At 39.1% G+C, this 13,654-nt stretch overlaps 1 protein-coding gene across 9 annotated transcripts in view; it reads right to left on the bottom strand.

Annotated features, from left to right (window-relative positions):
* The window catches only part of PHACTR4 (phosphatase and actin regulator 4), a 116,968-nt gene that overhangs the window by 24,701 nt on the left and 78,613 nt on the right, over positions 1-13,654 (bottom strand). For 3 of the 9 annotated variants that reach the window (XM_030872399.3, XM_060309063.2, XM_060309060.2), the window contains exons 3-5: positions 6,596-6,619; positions 5,467-5,637; positions 4,747-4,827 (exon numbers count right to left, since the gene is read on the bottom strand). In XM_030872399.3, coding sequence (XP_030728259.2) covers positions 4,747-4,827; positions 5,467-5,637; positions 6,596-6,619 — 276 coding nt within the window. Of the gene's footprint in view, positions 1-4,746; positions 4,828-5,466; positions 5,638-6,591; positions 6,620-13,654 lie in introns of all 9 variants that reach the window. The other 6 variants (XM_030872457.3, XM_070045658.1, XM_060309078.2 and 3 more) reach the window with 2 other exon arrangements.

The following is a 13,654-nucleotide window of genomic DNA, read 5'->3' on the forward strand; positions in this document are numbered from 1 at the left end:
TAAATGTTGTAAGTTACTGCTTATGTTAATATAGCGCACCTTTAACAAAAACAGGACTTTCTAGAATGTAAAGCAATGAATCATTTCAAAGCCCCTACTTTCTTTCTTTTTTTAAAAATATTTATTTATTTATTTTTGGCAGCATTGGGTCTTCGTTGCTGCGTGCAGGCTTTCTCTAGTTGCGGCGAGCGGGGGCTACTCTTTTGTTGCAGTGCTCAGGCTTCTCATTGCAGTGGCTTCTCCTGCTGCGAGGCACGGGCTCTAGGCACGTGGCCTTCAGTAGTTGTGGCACGCGGGCTCAGTAGTTGTGGCTCGCGGGCTCTAGAGTGCAGGCTCAGTAGTTGTGGTGCACGGGCTTAGTTGCTCAGTGGCATGTGGAATCTTCCCGGACCAGGGCTCGAACCCATGTCCCCTGCATTGACAGGCAGATTCTTAACCACTGTGCTACTAGGGAAGCCCAAAGCCCCTACTTTTAAAAAACATACAGTGAAAGGTAAAGACACATTATTAATTAGTTTCTACTCAGCACATACCAGCAAAAGTGATCAGTCATCTTGCAAGTTACTTAATCAGGATTGTCTACTTTGAAGTGAAACTTCTTATATATACATATATTTTAAAAAAATAAATTCATTTATTTATTTTTAGCTGCGTTGGGTCTTTGTTGCTGTGCATGGGCTTTCTCTAGTTGCAGCGAGCTGGGGCTACTCTTCATTGTGGTGTGCGGGCTTCTCATTGCAGTGGTTTCTCTTATTGCTGAGCACGAGCTCTAGGCCCATGGGCTTCAGTAGTTGTGACGTGTGGGCTTCAGTAGTTGTGGCACGTGGACTCAATAGTTGTGGCTTGCGGGCTCTGGAGCGCAGGCTCAGTAGTCGTGGTGCACAGGCTCAGTTGCTCCACGGCATGTGGGATCTTCCCGGACCAGGGCTCGAACCTGTGTCCCCTGCATTGGCAGGTGGATTCTTAACCACTGTGCCACCAGGGAAGTCCCAAACTTCTTATATTTAATGCAAAGGGTTTGTGCTAAATGCTAACAGAATAGAATAGAATTAGAATCTGGCCTCAACATCTATGAGTGCCTCTCAACCCCCAACTCAGAAAATCCATTACATATTTTATAATATAGTCAAGTCAGAACCATAATCAAGCCAAAAGCCATCTCTGAGTATGAAAAGAACTGCAAGGTTCAAATACTGCTTTTAGCCTTAACTGGAGATATGTAAGCCAGGCTGTGAGGCCCATCTCTTAGTTTCTTCTTTTTTTAAAAAATTATTTATTTATTTATTTTTGGCTGTGTTGGGTCTTTGTTGCTGCACGCGGGCTTTCTCTAGTTGCGGCTAGCGGGCGCTACTCTTCGTTGCGGCGCGTGGGCTTCTCATTGCGGTGGCTTCTCTTGTTGTGGAGCATGGGCTCTAGGCGTGCGGGCTTCAGTAGTTGTGGCACGCAGGCTCAGTACTCTTGGCTTGCGGGCTCTAGAGTGCAGGCTCAGTAGTTGTGGCTCAAGGGCTTAGGGGCTCCGCAGCATGTAGGATCTTTCCGGGCCAGGGATCGAAACCATGTCCCCTGCATTGGTAGGTGGATTCTCAACCACTGTGCCGCCAGGGAAGTCCTCTTAGTTTCTTCTTACAGGGTACAGTTTAGGTCAGTTCTCTGGTTGGCAGAGGGACATCTTGTCCAATGGCTACAATTCACTTAGCAATTGGACCTCTGAGCTTGCTTCTAAGCTGTAAACAACTTGGATCAAGAGCCAATAGGAAGCATATGGCAAAAAAGACTGAATGAAGGTGAAAAACAAGAAAGAAGTAATGTATGGGGTTTGGTGAGTGAGCAAGAAAGGTGAGAGGTAGGAAAGGGCATAGGGTGAGGAACGGCTATTATCAAAAAACAATGGCCAAAGACGTTGCAACAGAGGCATTATAACTGTAGTTACCCACCTAAATACCTAGAAGTTTTTGTGTCCTACTGTAAAAAAACAAATACACTCATGAAAATTTAGAAAATTTAGAAAAATAGAAAGAAAAAAAAATCCCCTACATTCCTATTCCAACATCCAGAAATAACCAATGCTAATAATATTTTAGTATTTTTCCTTCAAGCTTGTTTTTTCTACTTAAGCTTTTATATAGTTGAGACAATAAATACATAATTTAATTAAATTTTGCAAACAAGCAATATATTCAAATGGTTCAAAACCTAAAGAGTATAGTATTTCTTCGGTTTGGTTCCTTTCTTCCACCAACCAAAGGATATATTTTTAAAATTTGGCTTTCAGGGCTTCCCTGGTGGCGCAGTGGTTGAGAGTCCGCCTGCCAATGCAGGGGACACGGGTTCGTGCCCCAGTCTGGGAAGATCCCACATGCCGCGGAGAGGCTGGGCCCATGAGCCGTGGCCGCTGAGCCTGCGTGTCCGGAGCCTGTGCTCCGCAACGGGAGAGGCCACAACAGTGAGAGGCCCGCATACCACAAAAAACAAACAAACAAAAACGTGGCTTTCATATTTTGTCTCATGCTAAGTAATTCTAATGAAGAGAAATGAAATGCAACCAATGTACTACAGCCTTACTCTTCTGATAAGCTGCTTCATAAAAGTCATACATTAGAGAAAGTCCTGACATTATTAAACCAGCAGTGAGTGTTGAAATACCAAAACATGATCTTTATGACAGACAAACAAGAAATATTAGGGCAGCAATATGGGCCTGGAGACAAATTTGGTATTTAAAAAATAAAAAGGAAATGACACAGTACTGCAGCTGGCACAAAGCTGAGGATGTACAAAGAGACAGAGAATGGTTGTCCCAAGGATCCTTCACCAACCACTCAACTGCAATTCCAGAGTTAAAGACCACAACCAGATAAGGTAGGTACTTGGAAGGAAGGGTAAAGGAAGCTTTTTTTATTCCTCAGCAAGAAAATGGACTTTAATACAGAAAATTAGGCAGCAATTATTGGAAGGGGTTTACCCCTTATGTTTACCCCCTAAGCTGAGATTCCTTAAACAAAAAAATCAATTATTCTCATTTATGTTTTAATATTTTTTTCTTCATTAGATATTTTCATTCCCACAAAAAATATATGCCCAATTATATGCAATAAAGGGGTGGGGAAGTGGGAGGTACAAACTACTGAGTGTAAGACAGGCTCAAGGATGTATTGTACAACACGGGGAATATAGCCAATATTTTGTAATAACTGTAAATGGAAAGTAATCTTTAAAAATTATACAAAAAATGCCTTCTTAAAATAAATCAAATATAGATGGTATGCCACTGAATTCCATAGAAATATCTTATCATTATTTAGTATTTTTCATTGTCAAGTTTAATGCCAGTAGAGAAAAATGTACAAAATAGAAATGTAAATTTCAAAGACATATTACAAGGAAAACCTTGCGTGATCATCATGGACATTAGGAAATAAAATGTTTTCAGAGCTCTCTGAAGCCTCTCTCTCTCCCTAGTAACATCCTTTCCTTCCCCCACAAAGCAATCAATCACTCTCCTAACTCTTATGATAATCCTTGCTTTGTGTTATTATAGTTTAACCACATAAGCATGCATCTCCAAACAGTTTTTCCTTTTTCTTTTTTTTTCTGTTTTGAAGGCATTTATTTCAACAGTTCATTCATTAAAACCCCCTGAGCTTTAGTCCAAAAAGTTAGTTTCCATTTTCTTTTGATAATCAGGAGAATCAACCCACTTTTCTATACAATCACTTTTTTAGATCATTTACTGGGAGAAAGTATCTTTTAAAAGCATGTTTGGAGTGAATTTGTAAGTAAAAATTAGTAAAAGGGCAAGAAGAACTTTTTATTCCTCAGTTCAGTCTCAACTCACATTTAACTTTTAATTATTTCCTATCTTGTAAGAGTCATTGCTGCCATTAGGCCTTTCTTTGTGAGGTGGCCAGTTTTCTCCTTAATACAGCTCACTAAACTCTTTTTTTTTTTCCTAACACTGTTTTTTCTTCACACTTACAGAAATGATACAATATATATTCTTTCATCACTGACTTCAATTGCTCAGTATTACTTATGACATTCATATTAAAGCATGTAGGTATAGTTTGTTTGCATTGCTATATAATATTTCATTTTATCAATGTGTCACAAATTATGTATATATTTTACTATTGATGGACATTTGGGTTGTTTCCAATTTTGCTCTACTGTTAATAAATATTGCTGCTATGAGCATATTTATACGTATCTCCTGATACACACGTATACATATTTTTGTTGCGTATATACCAAAGACTGCACATAGGTTTACATATCTCCAGCTTTCATAGATTATGCTAAACTGTTTTTCAAGGTGATTCTTCCACTTTAACACTTGCATCAATAGGTGTATGTGAATTCCACTTATTTCATACCCTCATCAACTCTTGTTGTTGGTCATCTGATTAATTTTAGGTTTTCTAAGTTTATACGTAGAGCTATTTTACTTTGGTTTTAATTTGTATCCCTTAATTACTAATGAAGTAAAAAACCCACCTTTTTGTTTATTGGGCATTTGTATGTACTCTTCAGTGAACTGTCTGTTCAGTGCTTTTGCAGACTTTTCTACCGCATTGCCTTTTTCTTTTCTAACAGAAGTTAGAAAAATATATATTCTAGATGCATGAACAGTTTTTTTAAGTCCCCTTCCCTCTCAACAACAGCAATAATAAAGAAAGAAAATTCAAATACTTAGCAGAACCAAAGACCAAGTGTACAGAGACAGGCATATGCTATTTGCAAACTCACCCTGCTCAGCGTCTTCCAACAGAACCCCTCTTTTAACCAGCTCTTCTCTCGGTTTTCGCATAGATATTTTTCGCTCTAAAACTAACATTAAATTGGAAAAAAACACTCAGAAATGTGGCAGATAAAATTCACCTCCTTAGGTAAAAGAATAAAGTGATTCAATTTTCTATTCTTAGGAAAGAAAAGAACACAAAAACTAACTTTGAATTTAAAAACTTAATTTCATTCACAACCTGTACTATTGGGAAAATATCATTTCCAAAAAGAATTATCCTTTCATAAGTTTAGCTTTTCCTTTTTTTAAATTTTTGGCCCGCCACCCGGGCCCTTGGCAATGAGAGCGAGGAGTCCTAACCCACTGGACCGCCAGAGAATTCCCTCCTTTTTTAATGGAAATCGCAATAGTAAGATACTTATGGATGAACTTCTCCTGGGAGGAAGTGGCCAGAATAGAAAAAAAGAAGCATCTTATATCTGCTGTAGTTCAGGAGCTCCATTCACCACTCAATTGATAAACATGAACCCTATCAAAATACCAACCTAGGAATGAGGATATAGCATATATGGCTTAGTGAGTGACCACGTGTTTTTTTAATTAAAAGATTCAATTCCCTTTTCAAACAGGGGGTTATAGAAACTTGGGAAGAGAATGAAAAAGTTAGGTACCTTCAATGGGGAATTCTCTAACTCAGAACATATATTTAAATCTTAACATCTCACCTTCTGATGTCTCTTTGAATTTATCGCTTTTTTTTTTCCGCCATTTCCAGGGCTTGAAGATCTTGCCAAACCCTGAGAACTTGCTCTTCCTTTTGGTAGGAGGTGTTGTGTCTCCTGCTTCCACACTGTCCATGACCATGCCTGGGTCTGCAGTGGGCTGACCTGCTTCTTCTGTTGCATGGTGAGAGGGAGAAAGGGAAGAGAACAGCCAATTTATTATTTCAGCACAATCTTGAAAACGTCCCTTCCCCTCTCTTCCTGTGGTAGTTGGAAAGGATCAGAGCAATGATAAAATAATCATGCAGACAGACTCCTTGACATCACATGGACACCAAACATCAAAATCCATAACAGATAAATTACTAAGGAGGAAAAGGAACCAAACGGAGCTGACATCATTTTAGGACAAAAATTCAATGAGATGATCATAACCAGCTCAAGTCTCTTAAAGGCACACACACGCACAAATGTGGATATCTTCCCAATGTGCATGAGATCTTGCCCCAATGTAGGCTATTGCTGTTGCTATGCTCATCCTCTTGGCATGGGGGAAGGCCTGTCTCAGCTAACACCACTATCTCTTGTGTCATTGAAGCAGAGAATTCTACCATCAGTGAGTGAGTCATTATTCTCTGTTAAACACTGCCCTCCCTTGCCCTCCTTTTTCAGGATATAAATAGTTCAGGGAGGGGGGTAACACTTAAGTATTAACACCTTACTTGTATATGTTATCAAATTATTTTCTCCCTTTGCAAAAAAGACCTTAGGTAGTTTTGGAGTATTGGAAGGGGCTTGGGGGGCGGGGTGAGGCAGGGGTATTAGTGCTTCAAAATAAAGGAAAACTTTTTTGAAAGTAGAGATGAGATTTCAGTTTGCTTATTACAATATTGCTTTAGGGACAATCCTGATTCTAAAGATTTGACAAGAAACATAACTGACATGATAAATGTGCAGGATCGAAATGAAAGGCCATGAGTCCCTCATAATGACCACACATGCAGGGTTTAGTGAGTGAGCTTTAGTGGCAGAGAAAGGAGCAGCCAAGACTGGGCCAAGAATAATAAAAAAAAGCAGGAAGGCAACAAAAAAAGCAGGAAGGCAACACAATACAACTTTGCACTCCACCTACTGTCCCAGCGTTCTTTGGAGAAGTCTAGAGGAGAAGAAAAAAAAGAGTCATGTGGAATAACAATCCTGGAATTAAATTGGGACCTTTACTTTATAGAAATACATCAAGGACCACATACTGTATAATCACATGTAATAAGTTAACATGTTTATTGTAAACAATTTCACATTTGAAGCAAGTAATGCATTTGGAGGTGGGGGGGACAAAGGGGCATAATATATACTCTTAAAAAAACCCTCTTAATTCGATATTTTTTCATAAGAGAAAATACACAACCAACAAGCATTAATTTTTTTTAAAGAAACACTTGAAAAATTCAATCTTTTTTCAGTTCATAGATGCTGAGTCTAGGGAAGTCCATTGATAAAGGTAAGATTTACACAACAGTAATTATCAGAGCGACTGCAGCAATGGCTGCTGATGCATTACTTTGCTATGCCTAAGATGACATAGGCAAAACAGGGGTCTGTTTCCTGAAGTGCAACAGATGAAGATGACAGAGGACAGTGACTCTTTTCTTTACTTGAGGGCATCTTGGGTCTCAACTACTTTAATTCTTTACATGAAATGCAATAGAACATGGTTATAACATTGGATCATATTTTTTAAAGTTTAGTTGCTAGAGACGTAGAATAACTCCTATCCTAACAATTTCCCCTCAATGGTACCCCAGGATGGACCACCAAGAGTGGCACTAGGGTGAACACATGGTACTGTTTTTAAGAGTGAGTGCTTTAACTAAGACAGTATTCTACCAATTGTGGAATGTCAATGAGACCTGGACACATTTCAGAGCATTCATGATATCATAACATTGATATTTAACATATGTTAATGATAACACTTTCAGAAATGGAGATAAGTATCATAAGTTGTTCATTCTCAAAGAGTAGCCTTCCTTACAGAGACAAGGAAGGACTGAAACTTTAAATCTCTTGCTAACCCACCCACTGAGTGAAATTCACTGAGTTCCAAAAGACACACAGGAAAAAGCCTGTTTGGTTAAAAGTAATAGGGAAGATGATATAAAAAAACAAAACCCAAACCAAAACAAACAAAACCCCAAACTAACAGTATGAAAGTAAAGGTTATTAGCGCTATGTGACGCTTTTACAAAGAAAAATAGCCAAAAACTTTAGGAATGTTAGGTGGTAACATATTCACAGAAAAGTTCCTGTCTGTAAAGTCCTAAAATGAAATATATCCAATCTAGCCTGCTTCCACTATCTTCTTGGATATCTAATGACCTTCTAAAGTAGGATTTAGTTCAACCCTTTTAGTTCTTCATTATATTGAACAACAAATTTATCTGTCCTTTCTCTTATACATTCAAAACAAGAAAATCATGATATCCTTTCAAACATATTTACGCCTGCTAGCATACGAACTCAAAATAAGTTCAGTTTCTATTAAGTCACAGTGTGTGTGGAAAATACCAACAGCTTACGATAAAAATGAATGCATCTGCCATCAAGGCACTGAAAACAAAAAGCAAAGAGAGCAGTACTTTTTTTCTTTGACGCTTTATGAAAATGTGTTTAATCTTCATGTCCATAAAGCTTTTAGAAACTGGTATGCCTCTTGCATCAGGCAGTGAGGTTCAGCCACACCAAGTCCTGACCCAGTTATCATCCCAAATTCATTCATTCATATTCTTATATTCTCACATTCTCCTTTCCTTCCCCTTCTCCCCTCCTCACTTTCATGACAAACAGAACATTATTTCCGTGACACCCAAATCTGTTCCAAATACTTGGAATCAGCCCAGTTGCCTTTTCAAAACACAGAATCTCCAGGAGCTGGGACCTAAAAATCTGTTTTTAAAAAATTTCTCAGGCAATTCTTATGATTAGTCAGCTTGTTAAATGCAATTCCAGATTACTATCTGGAAAACTTTTGCATGTTAAAAGAGACAGGCAGACATTCTCTGCACGTAACCTAATTCTCTCTTTCTCCCTCCCTCCCTCCCTCCCTTCCTTCCATCCTTCCTTCCTGCCTCTCTCCCTCTCTCCCTTCCTTCCTTCCTTTCTTCCCTTCTTCCCTTCTTTATTTTTGGCTGCGTTGGGTCTTCGTTGCTATGTGCGGGCTTTCTCTAGTTACAGCAAGTGGGGGCTACTCTTCGTTGCGGTGCATGGGCTTCTCATTGTGGTGGCTTCTCTTGTTGTGGAGCATGGGCTCTAAGCACTTGGGCTTCAGTTGTTGCAGCATGTGGGCTCAGTAGTTGCAGCATGCAGGTCACTTCAGTAGCTGTGGCACACGGGCTTAGTTGCTCCGTGGCATGTGAGATCTTCCCGGACCAGGGATTGAACCCGTATCCCCTGCATTGGCAGGCGGATTCTTAACCACTGCACCACCAGGGAAGTCTCTATTTATTTATTTTTTGATGTGGACCATTTTTGAAGTCTTTATTGAATTTGTTACAATATGGCTTCTGTTTTATGTTTTCATTTTTTGGCCATGAGGCATGTGGGATCTTAGCTCCCTGACCAGGGATGGGACACGTACCCCATGCATTGAAAGGCAAAGTCTCAACCACTGGACCGCCAGGGAAGTCCCTATTATTTTTTTAAAAAACATTTATTTATTTATTCATATGGCTACGTTGGGTCTTAGTTGTGGCACGTGGGATCTTTGCTGCGGCATGTGAGATCTTTTGTTGCGGCGCGGGGGCTATCTCTAGTTGTGGCATGGGGGCTCTACAGCGTGCGGGCTTAGTTGCCCTGTGGCATGTGGGCTCTTTGTTCCCCAACCAGGGACTGAACCCATGTCCCTTGCATTAGAATGAAGATTCTTAAACACTGGTCACCAGGGAAGTCCCTAACTAGGTATTATTTAGAACTAGAATAGGGGCCAGGGCCATGAACATATTTTTTCAAATACAGGTTAAAAATAGAGTAGGGGGCTTCCCTGGTGGCGCAGTGGTTGAGAGTGCACCTGCCGATGCAGGGGACACGGGTTCGTGCCCCGGTCTGGGAAGATCCCACATGCCGCGGAGCGGCTGGGCCCGTGAGCCATGGCCGCTGAGCCTGTGCGTCCGGAGCCTGTGCTCCGCAATGGGAGAGGCCACAACAGTGAGAGGCCCGCGTAATGCAAAAAAAAAAAAAAAAAAAAAAAAATACAGTAGGAAGTTACATGCACTGCATTACCTAAACTATAATATACATTAAAAAGGAGAATGGGATATTCACAGAAAGTTAGACAAAATGAAAAGGCAGAAGACTTTGTACCAGATGACGAAACAACATAAAACCCCAGAAAAACAACTAAATGAAGTGGAGATAGGCAACTTTCCAGAAAAAGAATTCAGAATAATGATAGTGAAGATGATCCAGGACCTCGGATAAAGAATGGAGGCAAAGATCAAGAAGATGCAAGAAATGTTTAACAAAGACCTAGAAGAATTAAAGAACAAACAAACAGAGATGAACAATACAATAACTGAAATGAAAAATACACCAGAAGGAATCAATAGCAGAATAACTGAGGCAGAAGAATAAGTGACCTGGAAGACAGAATGGTGGAGTTCACTGCTGTGGAACAGAATAAAGAAAAAAGAATGAAAAGAAATGAAGACAGCCTAAGAGATAAGAGACCTCTGGGACAATATTAAACATAACAACATTCGCATTATAGGTGTCCCAGAAGGAGATGAGAGAAAGGACCCGAGAAAATATGTGAAGAGATTATGGCTGAAAATTTCCCTAAAATGGGAAAGGAAATAGCCACCCAAGTCCAGGAAGCGCAGAGAGTCCCAGGCACGTTAAACCCAAGGAGAAACATGCCAAGACACATAGTAATCAAATTGACAAAAATTAAAGCCAAAGAAAAATTATTAAAAGCAGCAAGGGAAAAATGACAACATACAAGGGAACTCCCATAAGGTTAACAGCTGATTTCTCAGCAGAAACTCTATAAGCCAGAAGAGAGTGATATGATATATTTAAGGCAATGAAAGTTAAGAACCTACAACCAAGATTACTCTACCCAGCAAGGATCTCATTCAGAATCGACAGAGAAATCAAAAGTTTTACAGACAAGCAAAAGCTAAGAGAATTCAGCACCACCAAACCAGCTCTACAACAAATGCTAAAGGAACTTCTCTAAGTGGGAAACACAAGAGAAGAAAAGGACCTACAAAAAGAAACCCATAACATTAAGAAAATGGTAATAGGAACATACATATTGATAATTACCTTAAACGTGAATGGACTAAATGCTCCAACCAAAAGACACAGGCTCGCTGAATGGATACAAAAACAAGACCCATCTATATGCTGTCTACAAGAGACGCACTTCAGACCTTGGGACACATTCAGACTGAAAGTGAGGGGATGAAAAAGATATTCCATGCAAATGGAAATCAAAAGAAAGCTGGAGTAACAATACTCATATCAGATAAAATAGACTCTAAAATAAAGAATGTTACAGGAGACAAGGAAGGACACAACATAATGATCATGGGATCAATCCAAGAAGAAGATATGATAATTATAAATATATATGCACCCAACATAGGAGCACCTCAATACACAAGGCAACTGCTAACAGCTAGAAATGAAGAAAACGACAGTAACACAATAATAGTGGGGGACTTTAACACTTCACTTACACCAATGGACAGATCATCCGACAGAAAATTAATAAGGAAACACAAGTTTTAAATGACACCATAGACCAGATAGATTTAATTGATATTTATAGGACATTCCATCCAAAAACAGCAGATTACATTTTCTTCTCAAGTGCACACAGAATATTCTCCAGGACAGAGCACATCTTGGGTCACAAATCAAGTCTTGGTAAATTTAAGAAAACTGAAATCATATCAAGCATCTTTTCTGACCACAATGCTATGAGACCAGAAATCAATTACAGGGAGAAAAACGTAAACACATGGAGGCTAAACAATATGTTACTAGATAACCAAGAGATCACTGAAGAAATCAAAAAATATCTAGAGACAAATTACAACAAAAACACGACGATCCAAAACCAATGGGATGCAGCAAAAGCAGTTCTAAGAGGGAAGTTTATAGCAATACAAGCCTACCTCAAGAAACAAGACAACTCTCAAATAAACAATCTAACCTTACACCTAAAGGAACTAGAGATAGAAGAACAAACAAAACCCAAAGTTAGGAGAAGGAAAGAAATCATAAAGATCAGAGCAGAAATAAATGAAATAGAAGCAAAGAAAACAATATAGCAAAGTGAATAAAACTAAAAGCTGGTTCGTTGAGAAGATAAACAAAATTGATAAACCTTTAGCCAGACTCAACAAGAAAAACAGGAGAGGACTCAAATCAATAAAATTAGAAATGAAAAAGGAGAAGTTACGAGGGACACTTCAGAAATACAAAGCATCCTAAGAGACTACTACAAGCAGATCTATGCCAATAAAACGGACAACCTGGAAGAAATGGACAAATTCTTAGAAAGGTATAACCTTCCAAGACTGATCCAAGGAAGAAATAGAAAATATGAACAGACCAATCACAAGTAATGAAATTGAAACTGTGATTAAAAATCTTCCAACAAACAAAAGTCCAGGACCGATGGCTTCACAGCTGAATTCTATCAAACATTTAGAGAAGAGTTAACACCCATTCTTCTCAAAGTCTTCTAAAAAATTGCAGAGGAAAGAACACTCCCAAATTCATTCTATGAGGCCACCATCACCCTGATACCAAAACCAGACAAAGATACTACAAAAAAAGAAAATTACAGACCAATATCACTGATGAATATAGATGCAAAAATCCTCAACAAAATACTAGAAAACAGAATCCAAAAACACATTAAAAGGATCATACACCATGATCAAGTGGGATTTATCCCAGGGATGCAAGGATTCTTCAATATACTCAAATCAATCAATGTGATATACCATATTAACAAATTGAAGAAGAAATAACATATGATCATCTCAATAGATGCAGAAAAAGTTTTTGACAAAATTCAACACCCATTTATGATAAGAACTCTCCAGAGAGTGGGCACAGAGGGAACCTACCTCAACATAATAAAGGCCATATATGACATACCCACAGCAAACATCATTCGCCACGGTGAAAAACTGAAAGCATTTCCTCTAAGACCAGGAACAAGACAAGGGTGTCCACTCTCGTCACTATTATTCAACACAGCTTCAGAAGTCCTAGCCACAGCAATCAGAGAAGAAAAAGAAATAAAAGGAATACAAATTGGAAAAGAAGAAGTCAAACTGTCACTGTTTGCAGATGACATGATACTATACATAGAGAATCCTAAAGATGCCACCAGAAAGCTACTAGAGCTAATCAATGAATTTGGTAAAGTTGCAGGATACAAAATTAATGCACAGAAATTTCTTGCATTCCTATACACTAACAACGAAAGATCAGAAAGAGAAATTAAGGAAACAATCCCATTCACCACTGCAACAAAAAGAATAAAATATCTAGGAATAAACCTACCTAAGGAGGTAAAAGACCTGCACTCAGAAAACTATAAGACACTGATGAAAGAAATCGAAGATGACATAAACAGGGGCTTCCCTGGTGGCGCAGTGGTTGAGAGTCCACCTGCTGATGCAGGGGACATGGGTTTGTGTCCCGGTCTGGGAGGATCCCACATGCTGCAGAGCGGCTGGGCCCATGAGCCATGGCCACTGAGCCTGCGCGTCTGGAGCCTGTGCTCTGCAATGGGAGAGGCCACAACAGTGAGAGGCCCGCGTACCGCAAAAAAAAAAAAAAAAAAAAAAAAGATGACACAAACAGATGGAGAGATATACCATGTTCTTGGATTGGAAGAATCAATATTGTGAAAATGACTATACTACCCAAAGCAATCTACAGATTCAATGCAATCCCTATCAAATTACCAGTGGCATGTTTTACAGAACTAGAACAAAAAATCTTAAAATCTGTATGGAGACACAAAAGACCCCCAATAGCCCAAGCAGCCTTGAGGGAAAAAAACGGAGCTGGAGGAATCAGACTCCCTGACTTCAGACTATACTACAAAGCTACAATAATCAAGACAATATGGTACTGGCACAAAAACAGAAATATACATCAA

This window comes from Globicephala melas, chromosome 1 (assembly GCF_963455315.2).
Source record: "Globicephala melas chromosome 1, mGloMel1.2, whole genome shotgun sequence".
Lineage (NCBI taxonomy): Eukaryota > Metazoa > Chordata > Mammalia > Artiodactyla > Delphinidae > Globicephala > Globicephala melas.